At 35.6% G+C, this 24,040-nt stretch overlaps 1 protein-coding gene across 5 annotated transcripts in view; it reads right to left on the bottom strand.

Annotated features, from left to right (window-relative positions):
• Positions 1-24,040, bottom strand: part of LOC111504795 (3-ketoacyl-CoA thiolase, mitochondrial) — a 230,351-nt gene that overhangs the window by 195,396 nt on the left and 10,915 nt on the right. For 4 of the 5 annotated variants that reach the window (XM_074186079.1, XM_074186077.1, XM_074186076.1 and 1 more), the window contains exon 3: positions 18,996-19,127. The exons of the other annotated variant lie outside the window; for it this stretch is intronic. In XM_074186079.1, the coding sequence (XP_074042180.1) occupies positions 18,996-19,127 (132 nt within the window). The remainder of the gene's footprint in view (positions 1-18,995; positions 19,128-24,040) is intronic. 5 annotated transcript variants of the gene reach the window in all.

The following is a 24,040-nucleotide window of genomic DNA, read 5'->3' as shown; positions in this document are numbered from 1 at the left end:
TCAACATCCATACCCCTTCCATGTGCTTTACATCATAATCTGTCTGCGAAGATGTGAACTAGTGCCCTTCTTACAAGACGTTATCTTTGAGTTTCCTGTATGAATTATATACCCCTTCTCCTTTCATTTGATGAGCTGCATGTTGAGATCCAAACATTATTATCGATGATGCGACTCAGTTACAGTTACCTCGTTACCGTCGTCTTTATTTTTTTCTATGTCGATGAATTATACATAAATTCACTTTTCATTTTACGTGACGATCTGATCATTATTACTGAAGTGCCCTTTCGACATGTTGCGGCCATCTTTGTTTAATTTCTCGATACATTCTGCTTTCGTTTCCCTTTCATTCTGCATTTCTTCTCCTTTCATTTGACGTGCTGTACCTGACGATCCAACTATTATTAACGAAGATATGGCTCAGTGCCCTTTTGACATGTTGCGCCATGTCGATGAATTCCGCATTTCTTCTCCTTTCATTTGACATGCTATACGTGACGATTCGATCATTATTAGCGAATATACAACTCAGTGCCCTTCTGACAGTTGCGCAACCTTTTCTTTCTTCGTGATAACTCCTTCATTTTCACAAATCATCACTCATTTTCCACCACGCCACCACTTCCCACGCTGACAACGAAATATTCAAAATTTTAATGTTTCATCACTATTATTATTATTATCCAACCCTTATTTTGAAGTTCAATTTCATCTAATACAATCAACCAACTGATATTTGTTTCCTTCATTCTGATTGACTGACCGACAGCACTCTGTATCATAAGTTAGGCTGAGTATTCCACAACGTTTTGTTCAGGAGCATTGACTTTAGTAACCTCCCTGTGATGCTTCCTTGATTAGCGAAACGCGTTAAATGATAGATGACAGATGACTGTCATATTGAAACACGAAAAAACTGAAAACAAAACGGTAACGAATAAACGCACGCAAAATTTCGAAACGCACGCAAAACGGTCGAAACGCACGCAAAACGGTCGAAACGCACGCAAAACAGTCGAAACGCAAGCAAAATAGTCGAAACGCACGTAAAACGGTCGAAACGCACGTAAAACTGTCGAAACGCACGTAAAACGGTCGAAACGCACGTAAAACGGTTAAAACGTACGTAAAACAGTCGAAATGTACGCAAAACGGTCGAAAAGTATGCAAAACAACGTATTTGAATTGTCATTGTCGAATACTTTCCCATTGTCTCCACTATCAAACGTGAACTGCATAACACGTAACTCCTCGACTTTGGGTGCCATTTCCTTCTTCCCCTGATGATGCCAACTTGATTAACGAAGATACGACTTAGTGTCCTCATGACATAAATCTAATGAAATGAACTTAAATGTTCATGCCAGTTTCGAATATACCTACACGGTAGGTTCAATGGACTGACGCCTATCAGAAAACAACTACTCCCCTGGCTAATGCCACGAAGGACGTTGCATTATATTCGACAGGAACCAGTGCAGGAATCTTCACAGAAAATTTCCTGCATATGCAATTGGCAATACAACTGAAAGAGTCGACCAGCAATTTTGGAATGGGCACACTTGCAGACCGGTTTCGAGCCACTCATCTGAGTGGATAATGAGCCCGAAACCTACTGTGTAGGTATATTCGAAACTGGTGTGAACGTTTGAAATTAATTTCTTCAGAGTTGTTTACTGCCAGTCTTCAAGCATATCCCACTGACTGATAAGAAAATCTGACATATTGGAACGCTAAACTTCTATTAAACCGGCATCTTCGAACGGTAACTCCACAACACATAATTTCTCGACACTTTTGGGTGTCATCACCTCCTTCTCCTGATGATGCTAACTTGGTTAATAAAGATACGACTTAGTGTCCTTCTGACATGTTGGAACGCTAGACTCCTTTTGAACCGACATTTTGTTTTTTCTCAATGCATTTTAAAACGTATATATACATTGTATATATTGTATGTATGTATACATTGTATATACATTGATACCATGTTTTTTTCTGAAATGATGTATTTTGAGACACCCTGTACACATTGAATTGTTAATCTGTCATATTTTTTCCTGAATCTGATTCATTATTAATTATTACTGATGTATCATTTCCGCGCTTCTAATTTACAATTTTTTTCGAGTCGAGCCGTACCTGCTTTCCCTAGCGACGTATAACCTCGATACCATCTCCATCTTTCTTTGCATCAATTACGTCACACGTGGGCTCTGGAAGTCTATTCACACAGAATGGCCGTCTGACAGAGACGAGGCGCGGACACCTTTGTCCCGTCCGTGTGAACTGAGCCTGAGGTCCAAAAAAGTCCAGAATGAACCCGCTCAAATTTGCACGTGTTTTTTCATAAGGAATGACTTAAAACTCTTGCACTAAAGAACAATAACGAAGAAACAGTGTTTCAACGTTCGTTTCCCTCTTCTAATGAGGAACATCTAACAGAAAGGCAGTAAACCGTTTATGAAAGGGACCAGTATCAAAATTTCTTAGACCTAGGACATTTTAAGTGTGATTGAGAGAAAAGTCTGCATGATATAGAGTGAAATATTAATGTCGAATTAATTTGTGTCGATTTTCCTGGTAGAATAAAAAATAATACATTTTTTCGTATGGTATTCCCTTTTTATGTTGAAACCATTTATTGATGAACGTATTTTTCGTAGTGAAATCGTATTTCATCATACGGCTTGTGATCACCAAGTGATCATATTCAAGAGGAAGATATTCCGTTATGATAATAAATCTTCCTCTTGAAGATGATCACTTGGTGATCGAAACATGTGACGAGGTGTTAAAATAACGGTTTGATGTTGGGAAAAAACTCCAGTAATAGTCGTCTTTTGATAGTTTATCGATGGGTTACCGATTATTCTTCGTCTGAAAATACAGACTTTCAGCCGATAAATAATTCAGTATTCAAAATTTCAAAACGATTTACTTTAGATCGTTTACAGTATGACTTATTTGAAGTGTACTATCATTTTGTTATTTATGGTATTTCGCTAACAAAAGTTGACTTTAATAATCGATTTAACTTGAGAAAAAACAATGACCGCCTCCCATTTGTTATTTATCATCTCTACGCGTATTTGAGACGCATCAAAAACTTCACAAAAATATAGCGCGTTGGAAGTCATTTTGAACACTTCAACCGCTTCGAAAAAAACGCATTTTTTTAGTAGATGAACAAACTTGGTTCGAGCTCAAAATTCCATGTATTTCCTTATGGAGCTAAACTTTTTGCAATTTTTAGGTCAAACGGAAGTGGGGAAAACGTGTGACGAAATCGATGCAGGATGGATGGGTATCGGAGAGATTCAAAGAGCGTAAGCCCCCTTGGGACTCCAGCTCATCGCTCAGGCGATGTTGATATTTATAGTAGTTGTTCCGTCGAGACCGAAATTGACTCATTCATTATACTTGACCGCATTTTTTGTTCTACGTAGAATGTTAGGGAAATTGTGACGTCATTATCATGTAAAAGATAGCAAAAAATATACTTAGATTTGGGAAAGAATTGATGTTTCATATAAAGGCGTGTATGTGTGTGTAAGAGTGAGAGACACTTGTGACGTAACCGATGCAAAGAGAGATGGAGATGGTATCGAAGTTATACGTTGCTAGTGCTAGCAGGTGTTATCGGTTGTGAAATTAATCGTTGTTTATGGAGCAATGTAGCGTTGCCGGTTTCAAAATTGAGCATGAAGCGTTAGGAATACGACTCGATAAAAATTGGAAGCTCGAGACTGATATATTAATTATGATGAATAATGAACCAGATTTAAGAAAAAATATGTTACTTTAACACTTCAACGTGTGTTCCTCAATGTGTACAGGGTGTCTCGAAATACATAATTCCAGAATACAGGGCGTTTCAAAATACACCATTTGAGGAAAAAAACATGTCGGTTCAAAAGAAGTCTAGCGTTCCAACATGTCAGAAGGACACTAAGTTGTATCTTTGTTGACCAAGTAAGAATCATCAGAAGAAGGAGAGATGGCACTAGAGGTGTCGAGGAGTTACGTGTTGTGAAGTTAACGTGGGGGGCAATGGGGAAAGCGAAGTATTCGACGGCGGCATTCCAAAATACGTTGTTTTGCATACGTTTCGACCGTTTTACATGCGTTTCGACCGTTTTACATGCGTTTCGACCGTTTTACATGCGTTTCGACCGTTTTACATGCGTTTCAACCGTTTTACATGCGTTTCGACCGTTTTACATGCGTTTCGACCGTTTTACATGCGTTTCGACCGTTTTACATGCGTTTCGACCGTTTTACATGCGTTTCAACCGTTTTGCGTCCGTTTCGACCGTTTCACATGCGTGACTCCTGAACGGAACCTTGTGGAACACTCAGCTTAACTTCTGTTACAGAGTTGTGTCGGTTAGTCAATCAGAATGAAGGAATCAAATATCGGTCGGTTGATTGTGCTAGATGGAATTGAATTGGAGAATGAGGATCGAATAATAATAATAATAATAGTGATAAAACATTGAAACTTCGAAAGTGACGTAGTCAGCATGTGAGGTGGTAGCGTGGTAGAAAATGTGTGATGATTTGTTGAAATGAATGAGTTATTACAAAAAAATGGAGCAAATAATGATCGGATCGTGACGTATAGTATGTCAAATAAATGAAGAAGAAATGTAGAATGTATCGACAAAGAAAAAACAATCATTACGTGTCAGGAAGACACTAAGCCACATCTTCATTAATGATAGTTGAATCTCAACGTGCAGCATATCAATTGAAATGATAAGAAATGTAGAATTTATCAACGAGAGAAAGCAAAGATGGCGGAACATGTCATAAAGGCACTAGGTCACAATTTAGTTCATGATAGTTGAATCTTAACATGCCACACATCAAATGAAATAGAAACGAATGCAGAATGTATCGACAGAGAAAAAACAAATATGGCGCAATATGTTAGGAAGGCACTAAGAAACTTCTTCGTTAAGAATCTCAACATGCATCACATCAAATGAAAGTGAAACGAATGCAGAATTCATCGACAGAAAAAAAAACAAAGATGATGTAATAGTCAGAAAGGCACTAAGCCGTATTTTCGTTGATAAGAGTGTGTTCTCAACGTGCAGCACATCAAATGAAATGAAAACGAATGCAGAATTCATCGACAAAGAAATAACAAAGATGATGCCAGGTGGGCACTGAGCAGTATCTTCGCTAATAATAGTCGCATCGTACTGTGTAATAAATCGAATGAATGGAAAAGGAATGCATAAATAATTGACGAAGGAAAAACAAAGATGGCATGCAATATGTCAAAAGGGCAAGTCACATCTTCCTTAATAAAAGTCGCATCTCATGTGCAGCATATCAAATGAAAGGAGAAATGTTGAATTCATTAACAAAGAAAAACAAAGAGAGCCAAAAGCGCACTAAACCGTATCTTTCTTAATAATAGTCGGATCGTCACATACATTACGTCAAATGAAAGGGAAACGAATGCATAACTAATTGACAAAGAAGATACAAAGATGGCGCAACATTTCAGAAGTGTACTAATCCGCATCTTCGTTAATAATATTTGGATCGCCATGTATAGTACGTCACATGAAAGGGGAACAAATACAGAACTCATCGACAAAGAAGAAACAAAGATGGCGCAACATTTCAGAAGTGCACTAACCCACATCTTTGTTTATAACAGTCTGATTGATATGTACAGCACGTCAAAATAAAAGGAGAAACGAACGCAGAATGTATTGTATCATCAGAGAAAACACAAATGTGGTGCAACATACCAGAAGGGCACTAAGCCACATCTTCGTTAATGATTGTAGAATCTCAACGTGCAGCAAATCAAATGAAGGGGAAAGAAATGCAGAATCCACCGACAAAGAAAAAATCGAAGACGATGCCAAGAGGGCACTGAGTTGTTTCTTGGCTAATAATAGTCGCATCATCACATGTAGCACATCAAATGAAAGGGAATTCATGTGTTTGTTGACCTTCTCTATTCATACTCAGTGATGAAAAAATGAATTTTATTTTCTTTGTTTGATTTCAAAATACGTCATCACTTATACATCCTGCGTGGCGAAATTAGTTAGTTATATCAATCGAAAGAGATACCAGTAACAAGTGCACCGATATTCTATCTGAAAGTAAATGGTTTCAAGTTTCACTTTTTTCTCAGATGTATTTATTCAAATGTTATTCAATTAAAAGTTGGTGAGAGTTGTTGAATTATCATATGATTCCAAAAAATTTTCTCAATATATGTATATTGGACGATTTCAGTCAAATGTTTTTCATATCGTATTTTGTTTGAGAAAGTGTTCGTATACTTTGTAATTCAAAACATGAACTTTTTATTTTTGGTTTTACACAAATTGAATCCGAGTTCGGTCGTGAAGAGGAAGCCAATTAAAAAAAAAACAGATTTACCTGTAAAGACGCCGCAGAGGATATTGGCATCGTGAGATGCAAATTTGGTGAGGTGGTGTTCTTAGATTTAGGCGAGAAAGTGTAATTTTTGTCGTACCGAGTAACAGAGGAATGTTCCTCAGGAAAATACGCTGTTCTGTTGTCTCATTTGGATTTCTACGAAGTTGAGGTTAGTATTGTTTACCATTTTCCCTCCATTTGATATACAAAGAGTTTGTGGTTGTATACAATATTTTTTGTTCGACTCAAAAATTCTTATTCATAGATATGATACGTATAAAGAAGTGCTTTCATACAATATTCTTCCTTCGTTTAGTACATGCAGAATATGGTTTTAAATTTCTTGTTTTGAATGACAGTTGATTTTTATTTTGATTATAAGTGTAGCAATCAATTTATGAAAGACATTACTTCCACGTCTGAATATTATCTTCCTTTGGTGTAAGTTTGTATTGAAGATCGAATCTATTGCAGAACACTATATCAACGTGTGTAGTATCAGTTCAGAGTCATCTCAACAACTACATCCAAAATCGTCTTAGCAACCTTTCCAGAACAAACTTCAAATCTCAGCAGCTTCCACGATACATTAAACGTGTGGAGTATCAGTTCAGAGTCATCTTAACAACAGCAGACAAAACTATCTGAGCAACCTTTTCAGAACCAGTTTCAAATCTCATCAGTTCTTTTTTTCCAGTCTATAGTTGCACATTATGAAACTAGCAGTCATCGACATTCAGGGATTTGTTGTTGAGTAACAATTTCACCGCAAGGAGATTGTTCAAGATCGGTAATTAATGTAATACTTTTCTGCTTTTACCGCCGAAAGCATTCTTCTCTTTCAGCAAAGACGATAGAAAAGGCGTTGTGTTTGTGGAAAAAAACATTCATTGTTTGAAATATTCTTTAGGCTTCGTGGAATATCATCTACTAAATAGCATTCTCAAGGAATATCTACATGATGTTGATATCATTTATGTGCGTGATCATCAGAAGAAAGCCTTCCTGGATGACAGACTGCACTCATTCAGTATATACACAACCGTAGTGAATTTGCAAGACTTTGAAGATTCATGGTGGTGTGTCCCAAAATTGGAGACAAACACTCTGTTCTACATGGATCATTCCCAAGGAAATTCGTTCAGTTGCAGTCTCAATAACTTTAATATTTTATATAAATAACTTTATAATATACTATCAAAATGAATAAAATGCATGTCACACATATCTTTATTTGAAAATGAAAACTTATCTTATACAGGGAAAGTTTTCGAAAATATGCAATAACGAAAAATTATATACGAGGGTTTATAGTGATGAATAAACATAATGTTGAAAGATACAATGTTGGCAAAAAACAACTCACATATATAGGACATTTTGGATATAAAGAAGATGAGTTTGTCTGTCAATTCATATTCTGATTCGTTGGGTCGTTTTCACAAAAGCTGTATTTTATATCTTGAATTTTATTCAGGAAATTATTGTAGATGATTGATATTAGACATTCATTATCAATTACTACATTTAGAAATTCATTTCCTTATACAGACAAATATGTAAAAATCGTCATAAAATAATTCAAATTCATTCAAGTAAATACATGAATTGAAATATGTTTTAACCTCAACTTCGATATTTTGAAACAGAAACACGCAGTATTCACAATTCCATCTTTCATTATTTCAAGTTCATAGTCATCAAAATGAAACTATCTTCAAATAAAGTTGCATTAATGCACATCAATCATTTTGTCGTAGTACGCTGACCTTGAGCATATGAATGTTTATGGATATTGAGAGAGGTCAAGATCTTCAAGAGGTATTGAGAAATTCATTTGATGTTCATTAATCACTCTTCAGAAACAGTTCCAAAACTTTCAGAATACAATGAAAATAATTTTCTTCGTGACTATTCATTCGATATCGAATATCATTACCTCAAACTATATCGAAATCATAACACGTTTGCCGTTGATTTATCAATTTATCACTTCATGTCATAACATTTTGAAAGTGAGTTTCAGTTTGAAGAAGTAATAGCCCACACATGTTGGAAATTTTGTCATAGTGTGGTGCAATTTTTTCGTCAAACTTTGTGGTCATCAACCCCAGAAAATGAGAGATATACTGCAACAAGTCAGCAAAAAGCGGCATTTTGCTATAAAAAATGTTTAAATTTCTTCAGATTTTTCAAATATCTGTAACACCCTGTACACTTCGACGTCATGTTTTTTTCTTCAATGATGTATTTTGAGACTCCTTGTACACACTGAGGCATCGCACGTTGAAATGTGGAATTGTCATGTTTTTTTTTTCTCAAATAATGTATTTTGGCGCAGCCTGTACACTTCGACACTCTGTTTTGTTTTTCTTCATTGATGTATTTTGAGACACCTGGTACACATTGAGGGATCGCACGTAAAACGTTGAACTGTCATGTTTTTTTCTTGAATGCTTTATTTTTCCTACACACGTCATATTTGTTTGCGGCGTATTTTGAAACACCCTGTACACATTGAGGGACTGCACGTAAATCGTTGAACTGTCATGATTTTTTTCTCAAATGCTGTATTTTTCCCACACCAGTCATGTTTTTTTTCTTGACGTATTTTGAGACACCCTGTACACATTGAGGGACCGCTCGTTGAAGTGTTGAAATGTCATCTTTTTTTCCTTGAATGATGAATTTTGTCACACTTTTTACAAATTGGTGCCATGTTTCGAGATTTCTCATTAAATATGTATTCATTGTTTAATTTATTATAGAATTCCTCTCGCGATAGTAACTCGGTATGGGAACTCGATGATGGTAACTAACGTACTGTTTCAACAAAATGCATTGATCAATGAAATTCCAATTTAAAACAAATATTTCATAATTTTGACTTGGGCTTGTAGTACCGAACATTCCGTCTACTACTGCGACAGGTATGTAAACACTAATAAATAACATGTTTATGATTGAAAACACTTAAAGCTATCATTGGAAAACGTGAAAAAATTTATCAGTTGATGTCGTAAGTCATGTTTTGAATCTGACCATCGTTTTGGCCTGGAGATTCAAACACGAAGTGATAAATTGAAGAATCAGCCGCAAACGTGTTATGATGTCGATATATTTTGACACTGAATTACCATCCAAAAAACATTTTTATAATAAACTCAATGATTGTGAAATTGATGATGATGAAAAGTATGCTCATGCTCAACGTGTTTGGCATCAATTTAATATCTAAATTTTGGGTGAATACAGTGATTTATACATGCGAACCGATATATTGATTTTGGCATACGTTTTTGAAAATTTTCGCGAAATTGATTTGAAAACTTATGGGCTGGACCCTATGGGATATTATACTATGCCAGGGTACACGTGAGATTATGTGGGGGTGTAAATTGCAAATTTTGAAAGATGTCGATATGGTTTTGTTTGTGGAAAAAGGTATGAGAGGTGGAATTTCAGTTTGTTGTAATAGATATTCAGAAGGTAACAACAAGTATATGCCAGTATACGATCCAAAGAATCCATCCAAATTTATAATGTATTTCGATGTGAATAATTTATATAGATGGGCAATGTCAGAATGCCTACCATATGGAGGTTTTGAATGGTTAGATACGAACATTGATATCCCTAAAATTCCCGATGACAATCCTAAAGGTTATATTTTACAAGTTGATTTGGAGTACCCCGATGAGCTTCACGATTTATACAAAGATTTTCCATTTTGTCCCGAACATCGAACACCACCAAACTCAAAATGGAAAAAATTGATACCAACCCTTCATAACAAAACCGAATATACTTTACACAATAGAAATTTAAAACAGGCTCTCGACCATGGTTTGAAATTGACGAAAATCCATAAAGTGTTGAAATTCAAGCAGTCTGCATGGCTGCGACCCTACATCGAATTGAATACTCGTTTGAGGACTGCAGCCACTACGTCCTTTGAAAAAAATCAGTTCAAGTTGGCCAATAATGCGATCTTTGGAAAAACGATGGAAAACATCCGACTACATCGAATAGTGAAAATAGTGAAAACAGATTCATCAACTTGCGATATTCTACAACCAGAAAACATCATTTTCCACTGTATTTCAACAAATCATTTTTTTTATATATAATTCAAATATCACGTTTTTTGTAATTCAATTTTTTTTTTATTGTTGTATTTTGAAGGCAGCGGGATTTTGAATAAAGGAAAAAAATATTTTCTGTGTGTTTTATTACGCGGCGGCGAACCACCAGGCTTGTTGAGCGCCAAAAAAGTTAAATATCCAATTTTCTCATCTATTACATAAATCATATACTAGTTTTTGTTTATAATAAAATGAATATTCATGTAAAGCATTAACATACAGACTATCTGAAGATGAGGCCTGACAAAAACCTTCTATAATTTCTTTCAAAGTTAAATTAGTTTTATTTTCACGTAACTATGATTAAGTGATATGGAAAACACCTCGATAATATTCACAAAAGTTTATGGCATCCAGCAAAGCGATACGATTAGACAGCACCCACATATGAGTGTTCAAGACATCGTTGGATCATATTCATCTGCATACCCATCGATTTGTGAATCAAAGAAATTTTCCTTTACTTGTTGTAGAATATCAGTGAGACTTGCCCATTCATAAGTTGTTAAATTGATGGAACGAATAGAGAATTGTTGCACGGGCTAGTCTCTGGATGGACTTGGACCACATCAAATTTCATAAGATGATATAGGGAATGTCATCAATAGCAATTGGTGATCGTTTCGGGCAGCCATTTCGTACTGCTCCGTCTGTTAAACCCAGAGTTTCTATATAATCTTTTCCATCAAAAAATGAATGTTGCCACCTGATGTGTGTAGCAAACCTCCCTACTGCTGATGTTTCGGAATGCTTTCGCTTCCTTTGGAGCTGCGTCCAAACTTGTCGATAGTCATGATGGAAATGCAACACACACCAATAAGATTCTAATAATATGCGTTTTTTCGAAGCGACCAAGATATGGTCGTTTCAACGCATTGCATTTTTGTTGAATTTTCGATACGTTTTTTGTGACGAAAATTAATGTTTTATCGCATCAAATTTTTGACATTTATTTTGACGCGATTTTCGTGTCAATTTTGCATTATTTCTCGTAGCATGTTACAATGTAAATCATATGCACAAAAAACGTTTCATTCGTTGCGATTAAAGTGGCAGAAATGGTCGTTTTATCGCATCGAATTTTTGACATTTTTTTGGTGCGATTTTCATGTCAATTTTGCATTATTCATCGCATCGAATTTCTGGAATGAGATACATGTCATTTCGAATAATTTTTTACTGAATAATGTTGGCTTCTATGAGTTCATTGAATAAAGCTGTAATTTCATTGTCATGTGACGTATTTCCAGCATCTTTCGAAGCTATAAGCAGCTTTGATCTATTGCATAACTCATTTGGAACGTCCCAATACACATACTCGAAGGGCTTGTCATTATATATCCAACGATGAGTGTTGATGGCATTCGTTTGCAGAATACTGGAACCAACAACACGAATTTTCTGCTGGCCATCGCAGGCTACATAATCGAATATAAATATGTAATTTCGTTTAGCCGCCTCTGGACTCTGAATTTCTTCGTTATCTTGAAATGGAAAATAACCGAATCCTATGGTTTTTTTTAATATCTCTCGAAGCAGCTGATACTTGGGTTGATAGAGTGACTTTGAGTACACGTAGATATCTTCAAAATTGGCTCCCTTAGGATGAAATAATATTGAAGATGCTGTGTTGGTTTTTCCACATCCTGTTGGGCCGCATATGATGGTGCGATATGAATTGGGCAAAAACTTGCCGTGTTTATTATGATACTTGACACCATCATCCAAATAGTCCGAAATGTCTATGGGTAATGAACGACCTCCTTGTTCTGATCGATGGTTGGGAGATTCACTTCGAAATGTAACGTGCACATTGACGACATCTATCACTCCTAATGTTGACCTATCGCGGAGAAGGTGTCATCAATACGCTAATCAATAAGCTACCATTCGAATTACACTTGCTACAAGAACGTCTTGCACGAGGTGATCCCGGTATTAATGCATTAGACTCGGCTTGTAAACAGCACGACTTGGCATATTCGCGAAATACGTCTCTCGAAGCTCGAAGCTCTCGAAGAGAGCTTTACCTAAAGACGCGACACTTGGAGAGAGGGCAAGCGATCTCTTCGTCACCGGAGTGATGAAGTTCAAACGCAAATCAGGAATGGGAAGTGTAAAATCATTTCCACGCAGCACTTTGCAAAATGTAATGAAAAATTGGAAGCCTATGACGAATGACGTAAAGAAATCCGCGGCATCGGCTCTGAAGGCAACAAAAATGGCCGTCCACAAAGCTAGAGGAGGATACGCATGCCGACCGAGAGTTATTCCATTCGAAGCATAATTTGGAGGAATTCTACCACTCATACCCATATTTACAGGCCTTTCAGCTTTGGGTTCATTGGCAGGGGGAGCGAGCGCCATCGCAAAAACCGTGATAGATGCAAAAAATGCCAAAAAAAACTCGAAGAAGATCAGCGTCACAATAAAGCTTGGGTTCCGGTTTGTATCTACTCAAAACACCTCGGGGACTTGGTTTATTCCTAAAAAAAATCAACGACAACAATGCAACAAAGGACGAGGTCTTTATTTGAAAAAAAACTCCTTGTGGAACTACCCCATAGAGCATTATATGATTCGGAAATTTAAAAATGTGCCCATCAATTGGAAATACCGCATTTTTGTGGAGTCTTTATGCGTGATACGTTGCCAACTTGTAGTCCTCGGCTGCGAGAATGTGCTATTGTAAATTTGGATTCTCAATTGAATGCAGGCACTCGTTGGGTAGCTTACATTAAAAATGGCAATGCTGTACAATATTTTGATAGTTTCGGTAATCTCAAACCTCCAATGGAATATTGATACGATATTTTGGATGGGGTACAACAATTACATATAACAATGATCGACATCAAAACTTTGATCAGCGTAATTGCGGATATCTACAATTTCTACTTCATGATGCCTGCAAAAATGCCTATAGATGAATCTTTGCGTTGTTTAACCGATGCTCAACTGAAAACTCTATCGATTGATTTTTTGATATTGAAAGCTGAACCTTGGGAATTATTGGATGTCTATCATAAATTACCGAAGGACTGCCAACATCGATTCGCTTTGCAGATTCTTTTACCATGTTTCATCCATTAGTTCACAAAGAGAATGTTATTATTGTAGAAATAAATGATTTAAAATATTGTTGTTTCAATCATTATTTAAAATGTAGAAAATTTATCAGTCATGTCTATGATATTAACTCTAACGAGTCATTCTTCGACACTTTCCATCGATTACAATCCACCCATTCGAATGGATTCCGATTCAGAATACAGTTTAGCTTTGCTCAGTTTCCATTCATACAACAGTATACCAAACATTGAACACGAAATTCTATTATTACGAAAACGATGACAAAACAAAACAAAAAAGTATTGATATCCCTTCTGATTTGTTTGAAGGTGATTGACAATGTTTCGTGATGAGTTTCACTAGTTCGGACTTCCATTGTCTACTATATAAAATGATTTGAAATCCCTGAAACAAGTAAAACAAGTAAAACAAGTAAAACAAGTAAAAATATAGTAGACAATGGAAGTCCGAACTAGTGAAATCCCTTCTGATTCTAAAGAAATTGGTGATATTGAAGCTTTAGTCAGCAAATATATTTTACCTAAAACGTAGGCTAAAGAGTGGAATATTTTGTTTGAAACACTCTATTGATTTCCGACCTGCAAATAGATTGGCTCACATTTTGAGTTTTTTTTCGTCGACCCTTCTCAAGCCCAACTTGCATTACGCATTCGATCAACCTGTCGATATCATCAAAGTACGTACCATGAACATAGATAGCAACATTACGTTTGAAGCTTTCTACAACGACACACCGTCTCATACGATATACAAATGGGGGCGACAGCTGATTAACGGGAAAACAGATTCAAACTTATTACCAAACCCTCCCCGTCAGTGTTCGTCAAGTCCTTCAAACAGCGTCAACAACTGTCAACGAAGAATTCATTATTTTTGGAATCTCTTGGCAATCATGTTGTCCAATCAAGTGTTCAACATTTTCCGAAAACCACAAAATGATGAATCCATACGAAAAGTAGAACCCCGGAGCTACTATCCGTATGTCAAATCTTTTCGCAATAATGACGTCATTGAAATCAACATTAATCAATCCGATGCCTATGATGCTTTGTACGATAGCCTGCTATTCATCAGCGGAAAAGTTTAGAGGATGAAGGGAGATGGTCGGGTAACCTTTGTAAACAATGCTGGTGGTTTCATGTTTCAATCTGCTACCTATGAGCAGAATGGTAAAGAATTGGAAGCAGTTGGTGAAGTTGGAATTGTTAGTACTGCCAGAGGCTTCCTCACCTACCCCGATGAAGATATCAAATACTTGGCAATCTCAGGATGAACATACCCCAAGAGCTTCGGCATCATTCAAACAGCATCTTTAACGTTCAACCTACTCATACCCATTGAACATTTCTTGAATGTTTTCAATGATTATGTTTCCTATGGTAAACACACCATCCGATTAGTACGAGCTGGAGATGATTCAATTGATGATGTTTCAGAATAAATGAGACTGCTGATACAGTAGCATCAAAGACTGAAGTTGAGCTATAAATTGAAAATATCGAACTGAAAGTTGAACGAATATTCCCTCATGATCAAATCAAATTGCAACTTTTAAAAGCTATCCAAGTCGACACTCCTATTCTCATACTGTTCAGAAAATGGGAAGTCCATATGCTGCCTGCTCTCACACAAGGTGCAAAAATGAAATATGGGCCGTCAAGACTTCCTCGTTTCTCGAAAGCCCTCGCTATGTGATTGTATGCTTCCAAAACAACAATGATCCAACGCAATTCAACCATTCAAATATCACCAATATAACGTTAACTCTGAACGGTGAAAATCACCCCAAAGAAAATATGCATCTGAATTTTGGGAAAAATGATTTTTTGCAAGTATATTTTAACTACGCACAATTCGATCTCAGCTACAAAATGACGAATCAACACAACCCTCTCATCAATACCGCAGATTTTACACAAAAATCTCTCTTCGTCATCAATTGTTCCAGAAGAGAGGAAATCATCAAAAGTTCCAGTGTTGATATAAAACTTGAAATCTGAGGCATTCCCACAAAGTACACTAGCCTTCATCATTGTGCACGACACTGTCATCGAGCACCTCCCACTCAGCGAAAATATCAAGAAATGGAACTGAAGATGTGATTTTGCTTCAGTATCAATTGCAAAGTTAAAATGAGAATAGCTTCTGTAGATATTCAAGATTTCATCATAGAGCAGCAATTCCATCCTAAAGAGATATCCATTAGGATTGGAAATAAGTGTAGTAACTTTATATTGCTGCCAAACGAACCATTTTCCTGTTTGAGTAAAGAAGATCGTCGTCCGCCTGTTACCTGTTGCGAAACGTTCATGTATTGAGGTATTCCTCCGGCTTTGTGGAATATAATCAATTGGATACCATCCTCATGGAAAATCTACACGATATCGATATTGTTTATGTGCGAGGACATTAAAAACGTGACTATCTAATTTCGAAATTTCACGAGTTGGATATACCTACAAGCGTTGTGAATTTGGAGGAGTATGACAATACATCGTGGATGGTTCCCACATTCGGCAACAACAACGAAGGTGTCTTACACTGTATGCACCACATTCACAACCGAACAAATATAATTGCAGTCTCCGAAATGCAGATATTTTCTACAAATGGCTTTATAATATATTACCAAAATGAAAATGTAAAATAAATATTTAAAATGTTTCGTTCCTTTCTTTTAGCAAACTTCACCACCTGATAATGATAATGAAACCAAACCCGTTGCACGAAATTCCTTCATAACCTTCAATGCCGCGTGTTTTCGTCCTTCCACTCTCCCCTATTACCACCTAACATTTGCACAACCAAGTCAAATATAATTACAACATCCGAAATGCAGATATTCGATACTTTATAATCAACAACCTAAATGATGGAAAATCCATGCTACATACTTATAATTTTCGTGTTCTTTAGTAGAAATTGTGACCTTAGAATACCGACAACCCCCTGCCATCTTCAATAATAACAAAGTTAGCCTCCTATGCGATCAACACTTCTGCAAATGCTTAATTATGTTTCTTTACATCGAGAGGAATCCATTGATGTCGAAATTATCTAAATCTAACGACCGGAAGTGATCATTTTTTTTGTAGATTTGGAGTCTACACGATACTTCTTTTTCAATTTTTATAAACCGGAAGTGTTGATTTTTCGATGAATCGTACAGAATGTTGCACGCGCCATCTATGTTTTTTCTCCGTCATCTCCTGATGATCCCAACTTGGATGTTTTTTTCTTGCATGTTGGCAGCCATGTTTTTTCTTTAACGCTGTATATTCCACTCAATGTCCGCCACGCTGCACACCCTGTATACTTTAATGCCAGCCATGTTTTTTCTTCAACGCTGAACGCCATGTTTTTTTCTATAACGCTGCAAACACCTTGTATACTTTGACGTCGGCTGTGTTTTTTTTCTTAAATGATGTATTTTGAAACATCCTGTATACACATAGGGAAATCGCGCGTTGAAATATTACAGCTCCGTTAAACTGTCACGTCGTTTTTACTTAAATTATATATTTTGACGCACCCCTGTATACTCCACTCAATGCCCGTAACATTGCCGCCATATTTTGTTCTTCAATCCTGGCAGCCATATTTTTTTCTTTAACATCACACACACCTTGTATTAATATACAAGGTGTATATTAATATACAACAATTCGTTTACATATTATTCCAAGCACGCTCGAATCGTTATCTTTCAAACCGCGATAATGCTGCTCGATTATCTGCCGTACGCGTGACCAACTGAACAAACTGGTCACTTAACAAATTGTTACGCTCTCATTGGCTGGTGTAATAGAATCGACTTTGGTGATCTACTTCTTTCATTTATCGTACGACAAAACGATTAGGCGAAAAATCTCTTCAATTGTTTGTACAAAATGTGTACAAAAGGTGTGTGTGTACAAAAGGTCGCACGTTAAAACGTAGGACCCCGACACGAAAACGAAAAACCCAAAAGTCTTGCTATCGAGGTGTTCAATTTTTGTTTGGCAAAGCCTGAAGCGATGCCAATGGCAGGTTCTGCTCCTATAAAGCTGTTTGCAAACCCTCATTTGCAAGGAAGTCAACAGTCTTATTACCTTCCAGACCAGTATGGCCAGACAAGAGACAATCTGTTAAGTCTTCCTATCGAGGGGAGCTGTTTTTGGCAATTTATACGTTGCTCGGTAGAAGCCACGAGCTTCCAATACCGCTTAACTGTCCGATAAATTTTCAATCAATTGTGTATGAGGTTGGATTCTTCCAATCTCTTCGCATACAATTCAATAGCGTAAATTTCCGCTTGGAATACAGTTGATATCTCTGTCTTAGGTCTGCGACTGAATAAACCTGCAGCATTCCGCTCCATTATCTCTCATACTTACTTTTCATAACCCTCCCCACATTTGTTCTAATTCACAACACACTATCTTCCAAATAAACTCATATCAACCATGTTTTTTTTCGTTTTGGTTGATGTGTTTTGGAACAACACCCTGTATACCCGATTTTGTTTTCATAAGCGCGTCCGACTCGTACAAAACTAAATATGTTTTATCAGCTGAACAGGGATCATAATTCAAATGTAAAAGCAATTCGAAAAGCAATGACCAAAGCCATCACTATCAACAATTCGCAATTACTTTCAATATTTAATGGTGGTGTCGAGGCTAACGATCAAGTCTATCATACCAACGACCTGTGTTCAATTCTTCAACGAAAACTTTTTTTCATGACGTCATGAAACAAAAATGTGTTGGACGAAAAGATGGGCTGATGAAAGCGCGCCACGTGACTGGATGGTCTGTATCTTTGAGGGATACGCCTGGTCGTCTGTCTGCCTAAATTGTTTATGTCCACAGAAAATTCAAAAATCTCCCGCCACGATGTTCCTCAGAACATCGTGGCGGCATCTCAATGCAGAAGCCTGCGTTCTGATTAGCTGGCGAGCTGCGTGACAGGACACCACGTGACAATTTGGTGCACTCTGGTTGACTGAGTGGTCTGTCTGCCTTGTATGGCGAGCTGAGAGGCAACCTGACTGGTGTGATGACGTCTGTCTCGCTGAAACGACATAACTCCTACTTATTACGATAATCGTTTATAAAATATTCAATTTTCCTTTATATAGTTATAAGTTATCAATATGAGGCTATTTTCAATAAGGTATGCGAACCTGTGGTTTACTTACTCCATTTACAATCGCTTGATGCGTGTCGCTAGATCATTACATTTATACATTACGATAATAATTCATGAAATATCCAATTTTCCTTTATATAGTTGTAAGTTATCAATTTGAGGGAATTTTCAATAAGGTATGCGAACCTGTAGTTTACTTACTTGGACTCCATTCACAATCGCTTGAAATCCTGATCCACACAATCTATTGACTGCAAACGCTGGCTTCTCAATGGGGATTCCGCAATGCAATAATACGTGTCTTGGAAGTAAAATGCCATCTGGAGCTACTGACTGAAAGGAGATTTAATGTACCTTATGATTACTGAGAAGTGGAAATTAATGTATTGGATTGATATATTCCAGATTTTTTTGAATATTATGCGTAGGCTCCAATAAAAAAATGTTATGTCTGCGGATTTTTTTATTTTATCCAAATACACACAACTCAAAAATACTACTACTTACTAATTCAGAAATACTTTACTCTAAGTGATAGTTATTTTCTCATTCGTATACAGACATAGTAGGAAACTTCCTGGAGAAAGAAGAAAGCCATCTGTTTAAAATAAACTCTTTACAAAGACGTATAGATCATGCATAGAAGTCACTTTCAGACTCAAACAACGACCTAATCATACATGAACATTGAATACACGAAAAAAAAGTACTTTCGAACCAGCTATCTTCATATGAGCATTAAATTATAGGAAAATTACCTTTTCGTATTCAGTTTGTACATTTGTAATGGAATTGAATAGATATCATTCATAGGAACATTACTCATTAAAATATGTCATCGAGAGCAAATTTGTCACTTCTGAAAAATAATAAAGTTGTAATATTATGAATAAATGAATTTTTGTAATGTTATCCAGAAAAATGTCCTATTCAGAAACTCCGAAGTCCACCATTGAGGATGATAGTGACCCATATATCAGTGAAATGAATACGAAAAAGTGATTTTCTTATAATTCGATGTTCATATAAAGATAGCTGTTTTGAAAGTACTTTTTGCTAAAAATATTCAAAAGTTATTAAAAAAATGAAGGCCAATGAAACTAATGAAATTTTAGGCATATTAAAAATTAACAAAAATAAAAGTTTCTTGTCAGATAATCTACATTGGGCAAATGTAGACATTACAGAGGTTGAATTTGATAATTGTAACACATCAAGGATCATTCTTTAGATTTCAATATCCCGACGAAAAACTGTACTACTAGTCCACTACTTCTGAATATTTGTAAGACAATGTCGCTCGATAAAAACTTTCAACTTTATCTTATCCACATTGATGATCTTTAGCCTCTGCCAGTGATATATGTTTTCCTTTTTTAAATATATCTTACGAAAAAATAATACTAGATAAGAACTGACCTTTCAAACTGAGAAACATATTAGATTGAGATGCTTCAAAAAATGTATATAATTGAAATTAAAATAACTGATTGTTTGAGTTTCTCTAAGATTATATTTGATAGCTATTTCTGACATTGAAATGTCATCATTCTCAGAAGCGGCAGAAGTGAGTTTCAATTAATTTCATTCCCATTTTGAAAAAAAATTCGTGTTCTGAAAAATTCTAGAATTCTAGAAGATTTAATTTCCAAGTCGCTTTGAAGAACACAGAGTAAAATAAATTTCCCACTTGAAAAATACAATTATGGTTCTAGAGTCGATATGAACAAGCTTTGCCTAAACTTCGGTCCCAAGCGGGACAGGCATAAAGTATATGCTCTGCTGTTTCATCATTAATGAAGTAGTCGGATATGCGTCAAATAGCTCAAAGAAACGTTTTTTTTCTTTGAATCCCCACCTTAATGTTCCGTAATGTTTGAGACCGTGGATTCACTCATCCATAATTTCGGCTAGGATATTCTATATTGAACCTCTTTGCATTCGTACCAACTTTTCCAATTATGGATTTTGTTTCGTAATAATTTCCAACCCAAAGTTCTTTGTGATCGATTGTGTGTGTTTTTGTTTCAACTAATGTGAAAACGTTCTACTCCAGGACATCCGCTTTTCTTTTCTGAATGTCTCACTTTAGTAATAATATGGCATTTATTGGCTTGTTTCTGCAATGTCTTCTCTTCACTTCAGGTAATGTCTTCATAGCAGATTTGAACTGTAGTGCAGCTATCATTGCATCTCGTTTTCCTTAGAACTGACGATGGAGGCATGTACTCCTATCTGATCTAAACATTCTTCTGCGACTTGTGGGTGAGCCAAATTAAGCGTTGCCCACGATGACTACACATTAAAAGTTGCAGGTTTTAAGGTTTACTCTTTTATCTGTTAGCTTCTGATTATTCTCTAGTATTCAGTACACGTTACAATGGTGACGAAGTATTTTTTGGAGATCAATGTACGCTAAAGGGGCTATTTGAAAAAAGTTTCCCTAGGAAACAGACATTTCTGGAAATTTTAAAAGCATCACCCTAAAAAGGTACAGAGGGTGAGTATTCAAATAATTTGGGAACAATAGGAGTTCTTTCTTAATCATGTTTAAAATCAGACAGATATCATCATTGCTCATAATGTTATATGTTCATTGAATTTAGTGTTTAGTATTTTTATTTCGCTTTCCCTTCTGATTTTAGCATTTTTGAAAGGGTACACGAGAGGAATAACAGACGCATGCATATTTCACAGTCTGAAAATTCCCTCAAATGCCTAAATTATTTTTAAATAAACATGAATTACTTTTCCCGAAGTGCAAATGAATACAATTTATTTTTTATTTTTTTGTACATCAAAGGATATCAATAGGTACACGAGATTTGCTCAGAAAAGAGGATTTTAACAATAATTTATACTCAAAATGAAATACTGATACTTTTTGAAATAATTTATTGTGAATCTTGCACGGATGGCACTGGCATTAATAAAACATCATGTTGAACGGCAAAAAATGTCTTTTGATGCATAGAAAAGCGTTTCACACAAAATATCAAGAGTTTAGGAAAACTTCGTTCATGGAAAAAAATGTGTATGAATCCCAAGAAAAAAAGTGAATAACTTTAATGAAAACTCTTTACAAAGATATTCAGATCATATACAGAAGTTTGTTTAATAATCAGAATGGAAGCAAAAGTCCATCCGAAACAACTACTTTCAAACAAATTAACATTAAATCAAACAGAAATAATAAAAATAATAATAATAATTCATTCTTGGCTCACTGCGCTTGCTCAGGGCACATGATTCTCGGACCCAATGATCACTTACCCCATGGTGTGGGGAGTGGTCATTGGTTGATAATGTTGGCGCGCCCTCCCGAATGTATCGGAGCTCGGGGGATAGGGCCTGACCAGTGCACACTACGGTGAAAAAAAATAATAATAATTATTATAATAATAAATGGTCTTTATTTTTATCTTGACGGAGTTTAGCTTACGCTATTCTACCACTCAACCACGTTTTTATGTTTGAAAGTGATTGACAATATTTCATGATGAATTTCATAACTTCGGACTTCCATTGTCTGATATTATATAAAAAATTTGAAATCTCTAAAAGAACTAATAAAAAAGGAGAATTAAACAAGAATAGCTGAGAATAACAATTATATTGAGCAAAAAATCCCTGAAATAACAGTTGAATAAAATACAAGTAAAAATAGAAAAATTTAACAAAAAATAGAAAAATTTAAGAAAAAATGCAAAAATAAAAAAATTAAGAGATTCCAAGCCAAGTTACTTCACGACGTTTCGATTGTTAGTATCCACAAATGTCTTCTGGTTGACTGTTTTGAAGGTGATTGGTAATGTTTCATGATGAATTTCATTATTTCGGACTTCCATTATCTGATATTATATAAAATGATTTGAATCCTTCGGTTCATCACCCGAAGACGATTGTGGATACCAACAATCGAAACGTCGTGAAGTAATCTGACTTAAAATCTATTGATTTTTATATTTTTTATTTCTTGTTCAATTGTTCTAACACTATTATTTACTTTCAGGGTTTTTTGCTTAATATAATTGTTTTTTCCAGCTATTCATTTTCAATTCTTCTTTTTCATTAGTTCTTTCAGGGATTTCAAATTCTTTTATATGATATCAGATAATTGAAATCCGAACTAATGAAATTAACTTTTTTCTATTCCGTTTCAAATCCAAATGTTCCTTATAGAATTGAAACATATATTATCAGGAAAGTTTCACAACGTAATATATGAAAGAGTATTGATAAAATTTACAAAAATGTGTAAATCATGCATGGAAGTTATTTTCATATTCACTCATATCTGCTGGAAATATACCCTTTCAAGTTCAACAAGATTCCTAAGGTTGGGATCGAACCAAATAAGCGTATGAATGTCTTTACACATTGTGACATAAGTATAGATTCGTTCATTTCAGTAACATTAAGTCGTAATGTTATGTATGAAATGAGTGTTTCACATTGTGGGTAATGTTGTGCACAAAAGATGCTGATGACGTGATGAGATAAATGTCGCATTCCGAAAATACAGAGTCAGCAATCTGAAAAAATAAAAGATAAATCAATAGGGAATCTGCTGAAGTGCAGTAAAAGGGCAAACTGAAAAGTTCACCTTGAAAAGTTACTACGTAATATAAACTACTGGAAAGCCCAATTAGTCAGTAACTTGACGTAGGTACGCATAAATGTTATCTACAAATTGAAAAAAAATCAATTGAAAAAATTAAATATTGATACTTAGTTTTCTTAAGTGGTTAACGTTTCGGAAAACAATCCTTTTCCGTTTTCGAAACCTGCATTCACTATGGAAATCTCACTTCAAACTGTGATATTTCTAATTTCTTTTGACACAAGTCAGTAACTTTCCAGGTAAACTTTTCAGTTTGCCCGTTTACTATACTTCAGCAGATTCTCTGTTGATTTATTTCTTATCTGTTCCGATTGTGTAACATTATAAACCCAAAAAAACGGTATAAAATATTGAGTCCTCCACAAAAATGCCGATTAAAGGATGATAGTGATCTAAAATTAGTAGTGAAATCTGAAATGGAACATAACAACAATAAAAATAAAAAATAATTTCTGGTTTGAAAGCCATGGATTTTTGGAATTTCTTCCTGACGCGTCGCTGGAGTGAGTGGCTGGCTTCTTCAGAGGTTTATACATTCTTGATTACTATCCGATTGTTATCCAGAATGAGATATTATGAGATTTTAATCGGTTGAACTGTATTGGTGCATTTGATCGCTATA

This window comes from Leptinotarsa decemlineata, unplaced genomic scaffold, assembly GCF_025532065.1.
Source record: "Leptinotarsa decemlineata unplaced genomic scaffold, Ldec_3_MD MMD2_tig00078422_RagTag_RagTag, whole genome shotgun sequence".
Lineage (NCBI taxonomy): Eukaryota > Metazoa > Arthropoda > Insecta > Coleoptera > Chrysomelidae > Leptinotarsa > Leptinotarsa decemlineata.
This window is presented reverse-complemented; position numbering and strand designations above follow the sequence as displayed.